Below are 19,951 nucleotides of genomic sequence, written 5' to 3' on the forward strand. Positions count from 1 at the left end.
CTTCTTACTTCTGTTGCTGAACCTTTATAATAGACCAAGTCATTTTCACAAGAAAATGTCTAGGAGAGTACAACAATAGAGTAGATACGAGTATGGAAAATAAATTAAGCTTAGAAGTTTGATGGTGATCCACAAGGCAAGGACACCTTGGCCTCGCCGGAAGTTACCGTTGGGAACCACGCAACCGTTTTCGTCCCCGCCAAATCTCCAACAAGAAGAAAAGCAGAGGGGATTCGGGTCCCGGGTCGGGTCGCAGCAACAAACCCGATCCGTACTTCACACCATAGCCCCGGGCGGACTAGTCAGCCAGTCCTACCTAAAACCGCCGGCGCCGCCGCAGGAGCCATGCTCCAGCCTCCAACCACCCGGTCTCCCACGGCCGGCAGGCGGCGGCGCCGCCGCCGTCCTCCGAGCGAACCGGGTCGCCGCCCGCGCCCGGCTCCCCACCCAGAAAGGAGGGCTCGCTTTCAATCAATCAGACCGCCGTCTAGAAGTTTTCAATCAATCTTTTCGTCGTCCGGTTAATAATAAACCACCTCCTCCCCCATTCGCTCCCTCGTTGTCGTCGTCGTCGTTCTCCTCCTCCTCGTCCTCGTCCTCGTCGGCGCCAGTATATAACCGCCGATTCCATCCTCGGGATTCAGACGCAGACAGCGCCTCGTTGTCGTCCGTCCTTCGTTCCGAGCTCTCTTCCTGCCAGCGCCGGCCGCACCGTCTCCGTCCATGGGCGTCTTCGGCTCCTCCGCCAAGGTGTACCGCCCGGCGCCGGAGGTCGACCTCGGCCCCGGCAGCGGCGAGCTCTACATCAGCCCCAATGTCAAAGGTTCGGCTCGCCCCCCCATAATTCCGCTCGTGGGATGGGATGGGATTACTCGTCCTCTTCTCTTCTTGCTGCTGAATTCTGAGTTCTGAATCCTGTTGACCAGCTCCTCGTGTCGCCGGCCTCCTGGTGAAGATCTTCGTGTGGGTCCTCGAGATGCCGGTCGTCGGCTGGGTCTTGCTCTACATCCTCAAGAAGGATAATCTCATCAACAAGGTGACACATGATCCAATGCTCTCACCTCTCTCTCTCTCTTCTCTTCTCTCCTTCTGAATCTGATTTCTTATGCATGTTCCTGACAATTCTGGTTCTCAGTTCAGCATGCCATGCTGTTCAACTGTAAACGTAAGACCAGAGGCTCACATTGATCAGTAAAGTTATTTTTACAGCAGCGAATTCACTGTTCGGTGGCATTTTTCTTTTAACCTTTTGCCATTCACTTTCTTGCTGAAATGCTGCTCTGCCACAAGCGTTATTTTCTGACGCTCTGCTCTGTTTTTCTCTGCAGCTTGTCTCGGAAGCTGAGATCCCTGAGCCGCCGCTGTTTACTTCCACCCACCGCTGGGAAGGTTCACTCTGCTCCACTCTGACAAATACCAAATTCCTTCCTTAATTACTGTCAGTCTTGATTGGTTCTGATTCAGAAAAACCATCTCTGCTGCTGCTGCTGTTGCCGCAGACACCCCAGAGCAGAACGTCAGCCTGACCAAGCCCGGCCTGTCACCGGCGGAGAGAGTCCGGGAGGCCGTCGACTGCCTCCCGGCACGCCTCGAGTCGACGCTCGCCGCCGACGCGCCGTCGTCCATCCTGAAGCGCTGGACGATCATGGACTTCTCCAGGGCCTACAGCTCGGGAGAGACCACGCCTGTCCAGGTCCGTTCTAGGTTTGCACGCATTGCTGCTGAGGTTCTCACACAGTTTTCTTTCTAAAAACCGAGGCAAAAGCTTTGCCTCGTTCATTAGTAATTCATTAAGAAGAGGGTTAACAAAGCTAATGCTCAAAAGGAGGAGCAAGACAACATCAAACACATGATCAAAACTCAAAAATGTTCTCACACTGTAGTTGGTCCTCATACACAATAATGTACTGTCCTTGGCTTGTGAACTGTAGGCGCCATTGCACCCTCGAAATTAACTGCGTGATTCATGACTGCTAGTAGTAAGTGAATTACTGTGGATGAGCAAGGGCACAGTGTTTTGTAGGTGGCCAAGAGGTTCCTGGCTGCTGTGGAGGAGAGCTCTGGCCCTACCATGAACATGGCCTTCTTCATCAGCTGCAACCCTGAGGACGTCTTGAAGCAGGCTGAGGAGTCCACCCTCAGATACCAGACTGGTAAAAATCAAACCTGCATTTTATACTTTCACATATATCAAATCAAGCATAGCATGGTGGCACAAAGGAATGCATAGGAAACAGAGCATGATGGCAGAAACAAATTCCCATGAGGCATGTGATGTGAGGGATAGGGCTGAACCGTTCCTCAACCAACAAATCACCTCTCCCTTTCTCCTCTTGGTTCTTACCCTCTTTTTTTGCTTTGACATGAATCCATCACCAACCAAACTGGGCACCCACTTGGTACCAACCAGCAATATATAGACATACACCCCATCCAAGGGCACATCACAACAAAAATCTGACCAAGAAGTTGCTGAGTTTTTTCAGTTTTCACCTCTGGTAACACAAAACTTATCCCTCCTATTAGTTGAAAGAACTTATTCCATAAATAAATTGGTTGATCCTGGAGGAACACGGGACGTCGAGGGAAGGGAGCTGGTCGAATAAATGTTATTGGTTACATGTCCTTGTCTAGGAGACAAAGAGGGGGTGTCAATGGCTACAGGTTTAGCATGCCGAGTGTCGCACTCCGGGGGATTTTTATTCTGTTTTGCACTGTGGGAAATGATTGATTGCTTAAGTGTGACAGGGAACATATGTAGTTTTTGATGGGTTGGAATTTCAGAGGATTTTGAAGATATTGAGTTGAGTTAGACATGACGGTAGGGTTCGACGCCTCGTGGAAAAATACATTTTCATCTAGCTTGGACCATCTCTCTTGAAATTCATACTGAATTCTCGTCATTTCGACTGGCCATTCTGTGTTGCACTACTAGTAGTTTTATTACAAATGAGTTGGGATTTGTGAGATGATCGTTCTACCCGTGTCCTGAAGATCTCAACATTTATTATGCAACCAATATGTCAGTTGTTAGCACATGTGATTGCAGCTCAATCAGTGCTTCAGTAGGAGTTATGTCTAGAGATCTCAGATTTCGTTTAGGTCATGTAGCCTCGTGCCTACGGAGGGCGGAAAGGAAGAGCTTCTCTGCGTGAAAATGCAGAACAGATCCTGATCTCCATTAGCTGAGAAAAAAATGACGCATTAGTCAAAACATGCTTTGCACATAAACGATTACTGCTATACGATAGCTAGAATAAGAGTCACATTACATTGCCTTACTTATATCTAATCTGTTTGTCAAAATTACAGTATTTTTATTACAACAGTAAAATCACAGTTGGGGTGGCAGGTTTGTTCTCACTATCCCGCAATTCAAATGCTGTTAAGCCCCTGTTTGGATTGGGTGTATATTTTTATGTGCTCCCAGATGTTTGACTCTCTATCGACTCTCTATCGGCCGGACTGGTTATCGTTCTTGAAATTAATGGACATGTATATCCTTTTGGTTTTCACTCACTTGTCAGATTTTCACAGTTTCCGTTTTTGTACCTGAACCGCAGGGACACCACTGTCAGTGATGGACGGCGTGCTGGTGGCGGTGAAAGACGAGATCGACTGCTTGCCCTACCCCACGACAGGTAACGTAAATTACGGCACAGCACACCTTATATAGCTTGCTGCACTGCATGATTTCGTTTCAGGGTTCAGACGATTTCATTCACATTTCAGTCACGGGTGGATGGTTTGGGGCTCTGTCGATGTTTTTTCTTCTTTCTGAAAGCAACAACGATGACGGTTTGAATGCATGTGCAGGCGGGACGAGGTGGCTGGGGAAGGCGCGGGCGTGCGAGGCGGATGCGGCGTGCGTGGCGCAGCTGCGCGCGTGCGGTGCCATCCTCGCCGGCAAGACCAACATGCACGAGCTCGGCGCCGGCACCAGCGGCATCAACCCACACCACGGGTACGTTGCTGCCACACCTCCTTCCCTCCTTCACTTCCACGTCGACTCACTCCACCCACCACGCACGCTGGTGATGCAGGTCGGCGAGGAACCCGTACAACGTCGGCAAGGTGGCCGGGGGCTCCTCCAGCGGCTCTGCTGCCGTAGTCTGCGCTGGCCTCTGCCCCGTCGCGCTTGGCGTCGATGGAGGAGGTTCAGTCAGGATGCCGGCAGCTTTGTGCGGCGTGGTCGGCTTCAAACCCACCGCCGGACGGCTCTCTAACGCCGGGTACCTAGTACACTATCTACCATCATCGTCGCGTAGAATCAGCATTTTGAAACCTTGACGCTGATCTGTGCGCGACTGGAAATATTTTCCAGAGTTCTTCCACTGAATTGGACGGTCGGGATGGCGGGGATCTTGGCAGGAACAGTGGAGGATGCTGTCGTCGCGTGAGTTCACGCGACCACTCTCTTTCGACACAAACTGCCGATGCCAATCTTGCTGATCTGATAAGGGAAAAGGGAATTAAATGTCTTGTTTTGTTTCTTTCAGTTACTCGGCCATTGTTGATCAGTCCCAACCATCATACTTGAGGGTAAATCAAACTCCTCTTATATTCTTGAAGCCCTTATATTTACCTCCAGAGCGCTCACCGTTCAGTAATTTTTTTTTAATTGCTGACAATCCCCTGTCTTGCAGCCTGAGCTAAATCTGCCTATGCTGACGTCCACACCCTCAATTAGCAATGTCAGGCTAGCAAAATACGGAAAGGTAACGAGTGCCTCCACCAGTCAAGCAGACATGTTATTTAAGCTTCCTCAACTCACAGTGAGCTCATTAACACTACGATATTTTTTTTACAGTGGTTTAACGACAGTTCCGAGGACATCAGAAGCTGCTGTGACAAAGCTCTTCAGACACTGCGAACACAGTACGGCTGGGAGGTAAGGAATTGTTAAGATCCTGCGGTGGCGGTTCTGTCAAGAACTCACATGATATCTTCAAGTTTGCCGGTGGTAGGAGGGTTTTTTGAGTTGTTCTTGTGATGATTTGTTGGCTGCAAGACTCTGGATGTGACAGTCCCTGAGATAGAGGAAATGCGGCTTGCGCACTACGTGACGATCGGATCAGAATGCACTGCTTCACTTGCAAAGTATCTCGACAAACTGTAAGCAACTGAAATTACTTACTGCTATTATTGTTATTTGCATTTGAAAACCATACAACTTGTGGCTGAACTGACTTGGCATATGCTGGGTGAACTATGCCAGGAAGAGGTCCGAGATCGGGTGGGATGTGAGAGTCGCGCTGGCTGTCTACGGGTCATTCAGCAGCAGAGCTTACCTGAACTCGCAACGACTCCGGTGCGCTGTCATTTTGCAAGATAGACTTTTTTAGTAAATATAGCAGTATTACCTTCTTGGGATAGTGCACAGATATTTAAATCGTTGTAGTAACACTGAATGCTCTGTTACTATTTATTGACGGTTGGTACAATCTGATATCTGGCCACTGAAATTCTCAGGAATCGTCAGATGTTCTTCCACAAAGAGATCTTCAAGACAGCAGATGTCATCGTCTCACCGATGACCGGGTATTTACTTTCATTTCATCACTCCTGCAATACCCACAACAAAATCTAGTGTTCATCATAGATTATCAACCCTTATGCAGTGTGACTGCCTACACACTACAAGATGACGCGTTAAGCAGCGGTGAACTCGACTACATAAACGGAGGTAGCTACTAAAAACCAGAATTCAGCAAACAGTTCCAGAATCTGCATGTCTACCACCATGTGTACATCCTAATTTCCTTGTTTTTTGCGACGATCTAATTCCTAACTTGGTGCTATGTTTTCTCCAATCAAAGCCGCGTTGATCCGGTACTCGATAGCAGGGAACTTCCTTGGTTTGCCGGCGATAACAGTCATGGTAACAGATATCTAAACATGTTCTACCTTCTTTACAAAAGAATGTACACATTGCGATAACAAGTTAACATGCCAGGTTGGGCAAGATAAGGGCGGGCTGCCAATAGGTCTTCAGTTCATCGGCAGGCCGTGGTCCGAGGCGACTCTGCTCCACATCGCATTTGCAATGCAGGTAAGATTTGTTAAGAGAAGCAACTTTTCGTCCAAACAAAACTAAATGTGGAATCCTTACGCTTTTTTTTTTCCTTCCAAACCCTGAAAAGAAATAACCGTTTCCTACGAAATCTCTGCATTCCATCCATTGCTTCGACAAAACAGATTTTCGTATACTGATCACTGAAACAACCCATGGCTTACGTTGGCTGCAGGAAGCCTGCAGCAAGAACCACAGGAAACCTGCGGTGTTCTATGATCTCCTCAAGAAAGACTGAGAGAGTGACCAGCAAGACAGAAAAGTACAGAAACGGCGTCGACTCATCGTTCCAATCAAGTCTCTAGTATATTGATTGTTCATGCTGCCAGTTCAAGGTTGTATTCTCTGGTTAGGAATTGGTAGATGCATATGCAGTTATTATGCTTCCTAGTTTGCTGCATGATGAGCTATCTGTTTCAACCATGGAAATAGATTTATAGTGTAATCAATCTCTTGTCATGCCATCTTCTTCTGAAGTGACCAGTAAAAGTGTAGCCCATCTCTATATCAATTGTCCAGGACTCCAGGTGTATGTTTGATACATCTCGGAGACAATTCTCGTTTGCAAATTTAGCTGGAAGCTATAAAGCTCTGCTAAGTTGCCTTCAGAAATCTGGAGTAACCAATTTATGCACGTCCAGCCTTAAATTCTAGTGTTAAATATTCAGTATAAGTTGTCTTTTTTTTTTTTTTTTGCATATCTTGTTGTTTGGTTTAGATGTTTGGCGACTATCTTTTTTTCTTGAGTTAAAGCCACCTATAATCCTTCCCTCCGAAAATTTTAAGTGCCCAAAATTTCGTGAATCCCTCGGCCGCCCTCCTAACCTAATTTCACTTCTTTATATTCGCAAATACATCAAAACCAATAGAGAGACCTCCAAAATATTTTTTTGCCGCCGCAAGCCTCTCTTCCGCTGCGATCCCGTAAGGCCTTTTCAAGTAATCTGCCGGAGGGGGAATCGAACATGGAGGCCGTCTACATCAACCTTGCTGCTCCATGATGATGTGTGAGTAGTTCACCACAAACCTACGGGTCTATAGCTAGTAGCTAGATGGCTTCTTCTCTCTCTTTGGTCTTCAATACCATATTCTCCTCGATCTCCTTGGAGTTTTATCCGATGTAATATTCTTTTGTGGTGTGTTTGTTAGGATCCGATGAATTATGGGTCTATGATCAGATTATTCTTTGAAAGTAATTAAGTATTTTCTGAAATTTATTATGCATGATTGCTTCGTATTTCTTTTTGAATTATGTGTTTAGTTTGGCTAACTAGATTGATTTATCTTCGGCGGGAGAGGTGCATTGTAACGGGTTCAATCTTGCGATGCTCTATATCCCAGTGACACAAAAGGGGACAATACACGTATTTGTATTATTACCATTAAGTATAAAACGATGGGGTTTATTCATATCGATTGTGTTTACTTTGTCTACACCATGTCATCTTGCTTAAACCATTACTCTGTTTGTCATGAACTTAATACCTAGAGAGCAAGCATAAAAGCGCTCTTGAAATGGAGTAATAGTAGTAGATGCAGGCATGAGTCGGTCTACTTGTTTCAGACGTGATGCCTTTATACATGATCATTGACGTGAATAACATCATAGCTATGCGCTTTTCTGTCAATTATCCAACAATAATTTCTCTACCCACCGCATGTTATGTGTTCGAGAGAGAAGCCTCTAGTGAAAACTATGCCCTTGGGTCTACTAAATCATATTGTTAAAAACCAAAAATACCTTACTGCAATTTATTTGCTTTATATTTTACTTTTATTTTTATCTATCACTATTAGAATATCCTTGCAAGTAACAAGTTCAAGGGGATTGACAATCCTTTTGCCCGCGTTAGGTGCAAGTGTTTGCTTTTGTGTGTGTAGTTGCTGAAGAAGGGAATTTGGGTGGTTGTGCTACTTGTTCGATAACCTTGATTCTCATCGAGGAAAATACTTATCACCTACTATATTGCTTCACCTTTCCTCTATGGGAAAAAACCCAACACAGCTTACGAGTAGGTGTGACCATGGCGCAACTCGGTCTTCCTAGCATAAAGTATAAATCATGAACACCTTGATGCCAAACCAAGGATTTGGACCATACTTTTTCTCGCTTCAGCCTTTTATACTTCACTCAATAAATGAGCTTGAGCCATGGACTTAGCACTTTGGATGGCAAAGTATTGATGATTTGGGTTTATAAGAGAATATAAAATTATAGAAAGTCTCACATCAACGCGGCTGATAGTTAGGCAACGAAGAGGCCTTACGATCGATCTGAATGCGAGGAGTAGGGATTGTCATGCAACTGATTCACTAGAGGTATATGTGCATGAAAACTCTCCCAGTGCAACTAAGTGGGTGTGCATCCAACTTGCTTACTCATGAAGACCTCAAGCATTTGAGGAAGCTCGTCATCGGAATATACAAGCCATATTATATAATGTAAAAATCGCAGTAGCATAATCATGAAATACATGAAAGCCCTCTATATGAAGAACATGGTGCTACTTTAAAGCACAAGTGTGGAAAAAGGATAATAATGTGCCCCTATCTCTTTTTCTCTCATTTTTTCTTTTTACTGGGCACTTTTTGGTCTGTTTTTTAATCCACATAGGTAGGGGCACACCCTAATAATGCATCACACTTTTATTTACTTACAACTCGACATATGAAAAATATGATGACTACATATGAATGCCTATGGCAGTGTACCGGAATGTGCAACGATCTAGCATAACATCTATAACAATGATGAACGGTGGCTTTGCCACAAATATCTTGTCAGCCCTATATGATCATGCAAAGAAAAATGACAATGAATGCTCATGTCATGTAATGAATAGTAACAATCGAAATTGTGTTGCAATGTATCTCCGAATGGCTATGAAAATAACATAATGGGTAGGTATTGTGGCTGCTTCGAGGAAAGATATAATAAGGCTCATGTGTGATAGAGTGTATCATATCACATGGTTTGGATGCACCTGCGAAGTTTGCACCAAGTCTTGAGGTGAGAACGGGCAATGCATGTGAAAGGACGGGGATGTCGCCTAGGGGGGGAGGTGAATAGGTGCTTTAAATTAATTACGGTTTAGGCTTAAACAAATGTAGAATAGAACTAACGTTTAATTAATCAAGCACAAAACCTAAAAGAACTAGGCTCACCTATGTGCACCAACAACTTATGCTAAGCAAGATAAACAACTAGGTGGTAACAAGATATATAACAAGAAACAATATGGCTATCACACAGTAAAGTGCATAAGTAAAGGGCTCTGGTAAGAGATAACCGAGGCACGTGGAGACAACGATGTATCCCGAAGTTCACACCCTTGCGGATGCTAATCTCCGTTTGGAGCGGTGTGGAGGCACAATGCTCCCTAAGAAGCCACTAAGGCCACCGTAATCTCCTCACGCCCTCACACAATGCAAGATGTCATGATTCCACTAAGGAACCCTTGAGGGTGGTCACTGAACCCGTACAAACAAGGTTGGGGCAAACTCCACAACTTAATTGGAGGCTCCCAACAATACCATGAAGCTTCACCATAAAGGATTGTGGCTACGAGGTGACCTAAAATGCTCGGGGCAATGTCCACAACCTAATTGGAGACCCCAACACTTTCTAGGAGCTTTACACCACAATGATTGAGCTCTGAGGCACCACCAATCGTCTAGGGCGCCAAATCACCCAAGAGGAACAAGCTCTAGGGTACTGATATGTCCATTTTGCATCATGTTTTGTTACTGTTATTTATAGTGCTTTTATGCATTTTGCCACTTGGTGGAGTAATTCTAATGCCTTTCCCATAATATGCAAGGTTTACATCAAGTGGGACAATGTCAGCACATGGAATTCTGGACCTGAAAAAGGTATGTTGGAGATACATATTCTGCACATCTCAAATTAGGCTGAAAATTTACGGAGATTTATTTTATAATAAATAACAAAATACTGGAATGAAGAAGTGCCGGAGGGGGTCTATCAGGCGGCCACTAGACACGAGGGAGTGCCACGCACCCCTGGCGTGACCTGATGTCTAGTGAGCCACCTGGCCCACCTTTGGCGCCCATCTTCTGGTATAAATTCTCCTTCGCCCTAAAAAAATTAAGGAGAGGACTTTCGGGATGAAGTGCCGCAGTCTCGAGGCGGAACCTGGGAGGAGCACTTTTGCCCTCTAGCGGAGCGATTCCGCTGGAGGAACTTCCCTCCGGAGGGGGAAATCGAGGCCATTGTCATCACCAACAACCCTCTCATCTTGGGGAGGTCAATCTCCATCAACATCTTCATCAGCATCATCTCCTCTCAAAACCCTAGTTCATCTCTTGTACTCAATCTTGTACCGGAACCTCAGATTGGTACCTGGAGTGTGTCTAGTAGTGTTAATTACATCTTGTAGTTGTTGCTTTATGGTTTATTTGGTGGAAGATCATATGTTTAGATTCATTATGCTATATAATACCCCTCTGATCATGAACATGTTTATCACTTGTGAGTAGTTACTTTTGTTCTTGAGGCCACGTGAGAAATCATGTTGCAAGTAGTCATGTGAAGTTGATATTCGTTCGATATTTTGATGATACGAATGTTGTGATTCCCTTAGTGGTGTTATGTGAACGTCGACTACATAAAAAATCACCATATTTTGGGCCTAAGGTAATGCATTGTGGATTAGTAATTAGAGGGAGGGTTGCGAGAGTGGCAGCACTTAAACCCCACTCTATGAACTACTTCGTAAGGGGCTGATTCGGATCCCTACGTTTAGTGCTATCGTTAGAATTTATTCTTAATAATTTTCTTGTAGTTGCAGATGCTTGCGGGGGGGGGGGGGGGGGGGGTAATCGTAAGTGGGTTCTCGCCCTTTTGACTACTTTTACCACGGTTCTCACCCCTATTTGCAAAGAATTAATAAGTTAAAAGAAGATTTACATGCAAATACATTATTCTTGACATCTTTTATGATTGTGAGTCCTCTCTAATTACAAGGAAGACAACATAATGATTTATGCTTGTTCACATTCACGTAGAATTTATATTGTTATAGATCCTCTAACATATGGTGCTTGCCAAATACCTTTGCTAGCCAAAACTCTGCACTAAGTAGAGATAGTACTTGTGCATCCAAAATCTTAAACCCAAACCCATGTTCCAAGAGTCCATCATACCTACCTATGGATTGAGTAAGGTCCTTTAAGTAAGTTTTTATCGGTGTAAAAGGCAATAAAAGTTGCTTCTAAACATGTTCGATCATTTAGTGTAAGGAAAATTAAGCATTGTACAAACTTGTGATGGCGATAATAAAAGCGATAAAACGCATAATAAAGGTTGTTGTCATAAGGAGCAATATAATGTAACGTTCCTTTGCACTAAGGGATTTGGCATACAACTAAAAAGCGCATGACAACCTCTCTTTCCTTCTGTGAAGGGCCTGTCTTTTATCTTTATGTATTTACTTTTATCTTTATGTATTTACTTTTGTGCAAGAATCAAAGTATTTTCCTCTGCTTCCTTTATCTTCTCTTTGGCAAGCATACTATGGTGGCGAAAGATCTAAACATATATATCCAACTGAATGTGGGTGGTCATGAATTATTATTGTTGACATCACCCTTGAGGTGAATACGTTGGGAGGCGACACTATAAGCCCTTATCTTTTTATGTGTCAAGTTGAAACCTTTTGCTCATATGTATGCGATGAGTGTTACCAATCATAGAAGACTAACTGATGGTTGGGTATGTAGACTTTCTTAAAAGCTCCTATGTGTGATCCTGAAAATATGATGGTTTGTGTTGCAAAGTTGACTGAGAACGTAGTTTGTTAGTTTTCAATAGATTTTATGCTTCATACTTCAATGTTGTGATGAATTGCTATTTGTTTATAAGAAGCCTTTATGATATGATGAGAATGTTGTGATGAAGTATTTTATAAAGCGTTATTTGCTATTACAATAATGAGAATGATGCTGATATGTCCGTATTTTATTTTTATCGACACTTCTCTCTCAAAGCATGTGGTCATGATTTTCGTTATTGGTTTCCGCTTGAGGACAAGCGAGGTCTAAGCTTGGGGAAGTTGATACGTCCATTTTGCATCATGTTTTTATTATTATTATTTATAGTGTTTTAATGTTTTTTTTCACTTGACGGAGTAATTATAATGCCTTTTCTCTCATAATATGCAAGGTTTACATCAAGTGAGAGAATACCGGCACATGGAATTCTGGAATTGAAAAAGCTATGTCAGAGATATCTATTCCGCACATCTCCAATTGGGCGAAAAATTTACGAAGACTTATTTTATAAAAAATAAAAAATATTGGAGCGAAGAAGTATCGGAGGGGGGCCACCAGGCGGCTACTAGACACTAGGGCGCGCCACGCACCCCTCGCGCGACTTGATGTCTAGCTAGTGGGCCACCTGGCCCACCTCTCGCACTCATCTTCTAGTATAAATTCTCCTTCACCCTAAGAAAAATGAAGGAGGACTTTTGGGACGAAGCGCTGCCGTCTCGAGGCGGAACCTGGACATGAGCACTTTTGCCCTCCGGCGGAGTGATTCCACCGGAGGAACTTCCCTCCCGGAGAGGGAAATCTTGTACCTTAACCTCGAATTGGTACCTCGGGTGTGTCTACTGTTAATTACATCTTGTACTTGATGCTTTATGGTTTATTTGGTGGAAGATCATATGTTCAGATTCATTATCTCTACTATTAAAGCAGGATGTGCCGTCGTGATGGTTCAACCAGCGGGATGGTTCGACCTCTCGTTAGCTCCCCACCTCCACCTCCTTTCGCTGGCACTTCCACCGATTTTTTCCATCCCTCCATAAACGAGGCGATTAAATAAAGAAAAACCGGTTTACTAAAAAATGCCCTAATTGTATCTCAACCCACGTACGAGATTCATCCAACAACCCACTCACGCACCTCCCACGTCCCCATCTTCCCCATCCGCCATTGCCCCCTCTCGCGTTGGCCTCGGCAGGGACGCCGGACCCATCGTGGTCGCCAAGCCGCGGGATAGGTTCCGCTTCGACTGGGCGAGCACGGACGACACCAGCCGCGTCGATGCCGCCAACAACCAGCCAGCGCACGACGCGCGCTGCTGCTCTACGGCCGCGGCTTCCTCGCCGGCATCGACCGGCGCGAGAAGAAGAAGGTCGCGGCGGCCGCGCTCCAGAAGGACTACGGTGCCGGCGCCGCGGCGACGTACGACGCCCTGGACATGCACGTGGACAGGCACTGGACGGACAAGCGCGCCGACGAGATGACGGAGCGCGACCAGCGGATCCTGCGCAAGGACTTCGGCATCTCCTACAGGGGCTCCCGCGTGCCCCGGCCCATGCGGAGTTGGGCGAAGAGCAGGCTCGGCGCCGAGTTGCTCCGGAACGTCGATAGGGCCGGATACAGAAAGCCCACGCCGATCCAGATGGCCGCCGTGCCGCTCGGCCTCCAGTGGCGCGACGTCATCGGCGTCGCCCAAACCGGCTCCGGCAAGACCGCCACCTTCGTGCTCCCCATGCTGGCCTACATCTCCGGCATGCCGCCCCCCGACCAGCCACAGCGAGGCAGATGAGGGTCCGTCGTCCTGGCGCCGACACGGGAGCTGGCGCAGCAGATCGAGAGGGAGACGGTGAAGCTCGCGGCATGCCTAGGCATCAGGGTCGTGTCCATCGTGGGTGGCAAGGCGGACGACCAGTCGACGATCCAGAAGCAGGCGAGCATGCTCGAGCGGGGGTGCGAGGTCATCGTCGCGACGCTGGGCAGGCTCCTCGACTGCCTGGAGAGCAGGTACGCCATGCTCAACCGGTGCAACTACGTGGTGCTCGACGAGGCCGACAGGATGATCGACATGGGGTTCGAGCCGTAGGTCGTCGGCGTGCTCGACGAGATGCCGCCAAGCCACCTGAAACCGGAGAACGCGGACGAGGAGCTGGACGAGGCGAGGACATACAGGATGACCCACATGTTCAGCGCCACCATGCCGCCGGCCATGGAGCGGCTTGCCACGAAGTACCTCCGGAACCCGGTGGCCGTCACGGTCGGCTTCGCCGGCAAGGCGGCGGACCTCGTCGCCCAGAACGTGATCATGGTGAAGGTGCAAGAGAAGATGCCACGGCTGACGAGGATCCTCGCTGACCTCGGCAAGGACAGAAGGACGACCATTGTGTTCTGCAACACGAAGAACTTCGTGGAGAAGCTGACCAACGATTTGGAATACGCGGGGTTGAGCAGGGTGACGGCGCTGCACGGGGGGAAGTCGCAGGACGAGAGGAAGGCCAGCCTCGACGGGTTTAGGAACGACAGGTTCAACGCGCTCGTGGCCACCGACCTGGCCGCCCGCGGCATTGACGTCCCGGAGGTCGTTCACGTGATCAACTACGAGATGCCCAACTCGATCGATCTGTACACGCATCGTATCGGGAGGACCGGACGTGCCGGGAAGAAGGGGCTCTCGACATCGTTTTTGACCATGGAGGACACTGACATTTCTATGAACTTAAGCAGATGCTTGTGCAGAGCAATAGTCCCGTGCCGCCGGAGCTTGCGAGGCATGAGGCGTCAAGGTTCAAGCCAGGGTCTATTCCTGGTAGACCTCCGAGAAGAAATGGCACCGTGCATGCATACCACTGATCCAAGAGGAAGGAACCAAAGGCGCATCTTCGTAACAATATGAGAAGAACTTCGACGAGAATGTTAGGGAGCCAGATGAGTTCCAAGCATTAATAGTAATCAGAGCAATTTCAGTGTTATTCTTACATTGGAAAACCACGTTTCTTGTTTGTGGTAAATATATTTAGTGATGATTCATATCTGACCTTATACTAATACACCCTAGATGTTATGATCAATCTTTGTCATGCCCAAATGTAGACCTTTGTCAGCTTTTGAAGTGTTTGATTATTTGACTTGATGTTTTATGCTCTAAATGTGCTTTTTTTACATGTAAGGCACTAACACGTTAGTATTTGAGAACCATTTTTCTATCATTTATGTAGGAGTCATCTGATGTACCTGATCTTTATTACCTTCAACAGTTTAGTCCTAAGAGGTGACATTTACTTTCCTATTCTTTTTAATTTCATCTGTACTCCAGTTGTGGATGGCATTTATTTATGCTTGTTTTCTGTTATATATGATTTATTACTAAAGTCGGTGACATTTCAATATCAAGTTCAAAGAACCGCAAGCTGTCAAACATCTCTACTATTAAAGCAGGATCGAACGTCGTGATGGTTCGACCTGGCAGCGATGGTTCAACCTCTCGTTCGTTCCCCACCTCCTTCCGCTGGCACTTTCATCGATTTTTTCCATCCCTCCATAAAACAGGCGATTAAATAAAGAAAAGAACCGGTTCACTAAAAAAGGCCCTAATTGTATCTCAACACACGCACGAGATTCATCCAACAGCCACAACCCACTCACGCACCTCCCAGGTCCCTATCTCCCCCAACTCCCTTGCCCAGCCGCCATGCCCCCCCTCTCGCGTTGGCCTCGGCAGGGACGCCGAACCCATCGCGTTGGCACCTCCGCTACGGTGATTTATTCGTGCCCCTACGGGAGGCATATTAGCAGCTACGGGCGATGGGCATTGGCATCTGTGCGCACCTCCCCGCCGTCACCGGCGACCGGGACGACTGCGCCAGCGAGCGCCGCGCGTTCGACGCCTTCTCGCAGGACTCGGTGGCGCTGGAGGCAGCGGCCGCGCACGCGTCCGCGCCCAATACACCAGCGTAGGCGGAGGAAGCCGGTGCACCGCACCACCACCCTCCGCGTCTTCCCCAAGTTCAGTTCGCCTCGAGCCCTAGCGCTAACCGCTCGCCGCGCCGCAGAGAGAGAGAGAGAGAGCCCCGCCGCCGCTCCCCGCGAGTCCGACGAGATGGTGCTCGCGCAGGTCTGTACCCAATTATCATATTAGGGCCAATTATCTTTTTCCATGCTAGATTGGCAAACCAAGCACCTGCTCTTGAGTTTTGGTTACTTGGCAACATTTAATTTGGGTACTTGTCTTGTCATTTTCCCATTTTGAAAATGTTGATAGGAAATACTTGTCAATCTTTCAGATCTTATGTACTGTTCAGAAGCATATACTTCAGGGAGGTCCCAAGCATCTACCTTTCACTGTGCCGTCCTTAGTCCGATTGCGTGGGGTTGCTCGACGAGGTGGCTCTGAGCGAAAGCCTAGACGGCACGTCGTCTTTGGACGTCGTTTTCCACCTTGGTGGTCGTTGTGGACCCTCTCCTCGCCCAGCACCTTCGGACCATGGCCATCGGGCGAAATCCTAAGACTCCAAGGCGAGTCGGGTGACGGCATCGTTCCCACGTCGCTACCCCCTTGGGATAGTATTATGGTTGTGATGGATAGGCCGCAGGGAGCAGACATTTGAGAAGAGCGTGGCAGATGGATTGGAGAACCAACGAGGTCACACAGATGGCGATAGCAGCACATCAGAGTTAACTTCATATTCCTCGTTGACTTGCAGGCTTGGCTTCTTTCCCATCAGTTCAATACTTCCAATTGTTCCAGGGTAACTATATTAGGGACAAACATAATCCAGTGAGGTATGTACTTTTTTCAATAATATATCTCAGATGTTGAAAGAAGATTAAATAAAAGAGGTAAGATGAATTGAAGAAAATAGGAGAGGCCTCCACCTGTACTAATTAGTTTGAATTGGCTTTTCAGAATCTCTAAAAGTGGAAACCATGTTGTTGATATATCTGTGATTGATAGTTTATGCGGTGTTGCACAATGGTAAATATATATGTTCTTGCCAAGAACAGAATCTTCAGTAATCTGACTTCAATAAAACAATATGACAATAATTTAGCATCTTTTCACTGTTTTTCAATATATGCCAATAAATGAGCATCTTTTTTTCACAAGTTTTAAAAGGAATAATTCAAAATCTGCAGATGATCACTATAGTGTCAAATCCAATTTCTTTTGCCATCTTATGGGTGAAAATGCATTGTAAAAAGTGAATCATATTAGCGTTTCCCTAACCTTGAAATTGATGCTTGTTATAATGTGCAGACTTACAAATTGGGACAATTTAGATCATGATATGATTTGGAGAGTTGATGCATGATTGCAGATGGCTACCAAAATGGAAAAAAATCAATCGTCACCAATATAGAGGTATTTCACATGTGCAGGTTTGATTCATGATTGCAGGTGCATGTAGGATTCAATTTATGCATGAAAAGTCTATATATGCATATCCAATAATGATTACTTCATTTTCAAATTCAAATGCGCACCTGTTGTGCGCATGACAAGTCCATGAATAAAATAATATCATGTTGCGTGCACATTGCGCTTTTTTTGAATAGTGTGTCATATTTCAATTTTTGTGTTTGAATATTGATGTGTGTAGAACTACTTCCTGCAGTGAGTGAGCTAGACTGCATCACGTCTTCTCACAGCCTACCACCGCCAGTCAAGTATCAAGCTGGTTCTCGATCGTTATCGAGCTTGACGAGTACTTCCTCTCTCGCTGCTTCGCCGATCCAAGCCCCATTTGCGTGGGAGCTACTTTTTTTTGATAGATTGGAAAAGGAGATGCTTTGATAGGAGAAAAGGAACCCGAAGATCGAACGTGCACATCACAAGAAACTTTCAGTGAAATGTTATTATGTACATTTCCGATGTTAGATATTGAGAACCTGAAGAATATACACACACACTTATATATTCCGTGTGATGGTAGTTTGTTGTCATAGTTTTCTGTTAACCAGGAATGTTGGCTCTTAGTGTCATGTTCAAACTTGGAGGTGATCGAATCATATGCTTTTTGGGTTGTATACTATATAATAGAAGATTTTGAAAAGAGGGCTTACACACCATGGCAAGAAAAAGGTGAAGAGAAAGAAATGGCAATGAGAAAAATATCGCTTTATCTTCTTACGAGGAGAGAGTGGTTGAAGAGACGTGACAATTGCCTATGCTGGAAGAAGCATGAGGAAATAAACGTATAGAGAATGAATTTGTTATTATAGATATCAAAATCACATGATGTCATGTTTGAAAGACACTTTTAAATTAAAACAATTATTTAATAACAATGTGTTTCGTTGCTCCGTGGCAACGCACGGGCAGTAAACTAGTGCTATATAATACCCCTCTGATCATGAACATGTTTATCACTTGTGAATAGTTACTTTTGTTCTTGAGGCCACAGGAGAAATCATGTTGCAAGTAGTCATGTGAAGTTGATATTCGTTCGATATTTTGATGATATGAATGTTGTGATTCCCTTAGTGGTGTTATGTGAACGTCGACTACATAAAAATCACCATATTTTGGGCCTAAGGTAATGCATTGTGGATTAGTAATTAGAGGGTGGGTTGCGAGAGTGGCAGAAACTTAAACCCCAGTCTATGCACTACTTCATAAGGGGATGATTTGGATCCCTATGTTTAATGCTATGGTTAGAATTTATTCTTAATAATTTTCTTGTAGTTGCAGATGCTTGCTTGGGGGGGGGGGGGTAATCGTAAGTGGGAGGTTTGTTCAAGTAAGAATAGTACACAAGCACTGGTCCACCCACATATCAAATTATCAAAATACCGAACGCGAATTAACCCAACATGACGAAAGTGACTAGATGAAATTCCCGTGTGCCCTCAACAACGCTTTGCCTATTATAAAAAATTGTTCTGGACTGTCCTTTGCCACAAAAGGATTAGGCTACCTTGCTGGACCTATTGTTACTATTGCTACTTGTCACTTGTTACACTTATATTGCTATCAAACAACTTGTTACCACTATTTCAGTGCTTGCAGAAATTACCTTGTTGAACTGCTTGTCATTTCCTTCCGGTCCTCATTGGGTTCGACACACTTACTTATCGAAAGGACTACGATTGACCCCCTATACTTGTGGGTCATTAGGTACAAAGAACCCAAGACAAATAAGTTTTTCAATTTTTTCCTTCCACGTATCACTGTGGAGAACTCAAATAGATGCAACTAATGCAATGGCAAGAACACATGAAGTGGTCAACTCCCTCAAAGTGAAATCCATCCACAACAACAAAAGCTATGGAGGAATATGACAAGAAGACCAAGGATCTCACAAAGAACTCCACGATCTAGATCGAGGGGGTTCCCCTCACATAGAGGAGAAAGTGATTGGTGGGAATTTGGATCTAGGTCTCCTCTATCTTTTCCCTTAAGAACCAGCAAGAATCATAGGAGGGATTGAGAGTTAGAAAGCTTGAAGAAGGTCAACAATGGGGGAAGAACACAATCTCAAGAGTTGGGAACCATTGGGGAAGAAGATCCCCTTAAATAGGTCCCCCCAAATCCAAACGTTATGCACTTAGCCCGTACATAAGCGGTAGTACCGCTCAGGCGAGCGGTACTTCCGCTGGAATGAAAGTTTCAAGAAAAAGCATGCAAATAGTAGAAATCTCGAGGCGGTAGTGCTGCCAAAGAGGTACTACCAGCCGATCCAGCGGTACTACCGTTGGGGATGCAGAACCAATACGTGAGCGCTCAAATAAGCGGAAGTGGGGCCAAAAGTGGAGGCTAGCAGTACGACCCGAGCGGTACTACCACTCCGCTCCCAGCGGTACTTCCGCTAAAAATGGGCAATGGTGCCCGAGGAAACCAGAGAGCTCAAATAAGCGGAAGTGGGACCAGAAGAGGAGGGCAGTAGTACCGCCCGAGCATTACTACCGCTTCTCTCCCATCGGTACTTCCGCTTAACATAGAAAAACTACCCTCGCACTAAACCCGCCATAACTTTTACATACGAGCTCCAAATTGATCAAACTCAAGCTTGTTGGATAGCACACGACGAGTACTATACAAACAAAGATGTGAAACCTCTATGAATGAAGAACCGACAAAAACTCCAACATCAAAAA

At 45.8% G+C, this 19,951-nt stretch overlaps 1 protein-coding gene and 1 pseudogene across 1 annotated transcript; both read left to right on the forward strand.

The window, feature by feature from the left end:
* The first annotated feature begins 327 nt into the window (after positions 1–327).
* LOC123451370 (fatty acid amide hydrolase-like) lies at positions 328–6,721 on the forward strand. The gene is made up of 19 exons (XM_045128248.1): positions 328–823; positions 927–1,036; positions 1,329–1,389; positions 1,500–1,693; positions 2,024–2,153; positions 3,564–3,641; positions 3,817–3,964; positions 4,044–4,232; positions 4,325–4,396; positions 4,500–4,542; positions 4,647–4,718; positions 4,811–4,891; positions 5,012–5,115; positions 5,219–5,311; positions 5,473–5,541; positions 5,622–5,686; positions 5,820–5,881; positions 5,957–6,052; positions 6,249–6,721. Exons 1-19 carry the CDS (start codon positions 724–726, stop codon positions 6,309–6,311), a joined length of 1,830 nt encoding a protein of 609 aa, XP_044984183.1. The 5' UTR covers positions 328–723; the 3' UTR covers positions 6,312–6,721.
* A 5,078-nt stretch (positions 6,722–11,799) lies between these two features.
* LOC123402577 lies at positions 11,800–14,707 on the forward strand (annotated as a pseudogene).
* The last annotated feature ends 5,244 nt before the right edge of the window (positions 14,708–19,951 follow it).

The sequence above is a fragment of the Hordeum vulgare genome, chromosome 1H (assembly GCF_904849725.1).
Source record: "Hordeum vulgare subsp. vulgare chromosome 1H, MorexV3_pseudomolecules_assembly, whole genome shotgun sequence".
Classification (NCBI taxonomy): Eukaryota; Viridiplantae; Streptophyta; class Magnoliopsida; order Poales; family Poaceae; genus Hordeum; species Hordeum vulgare.

Bases quoted from the DNA above. Each gene is read 5' to 3' on its own strand.
- LOC123451370 (XM_045128248.1), top strand. From the start codon at position 724: ATGGGCGTCTTCGGCTCCTCCGCCAAGGTGTACCGCCCGGCGCCGGAG. The intron at 2,154-3,563 runs GTAAAAATCAAA...CCTGAACCGCAG, and splicing joins CACCCTCAGATACCAGACTG to GGACACCACTGTCAGTGATG. The intron at 5,542-5,621 runs GTATTTACTTTC...ACCCTTATGCAG, and splicing joins ATCGTCTCACCGATGACCGG to TGTGACTGCCTACACACTAC.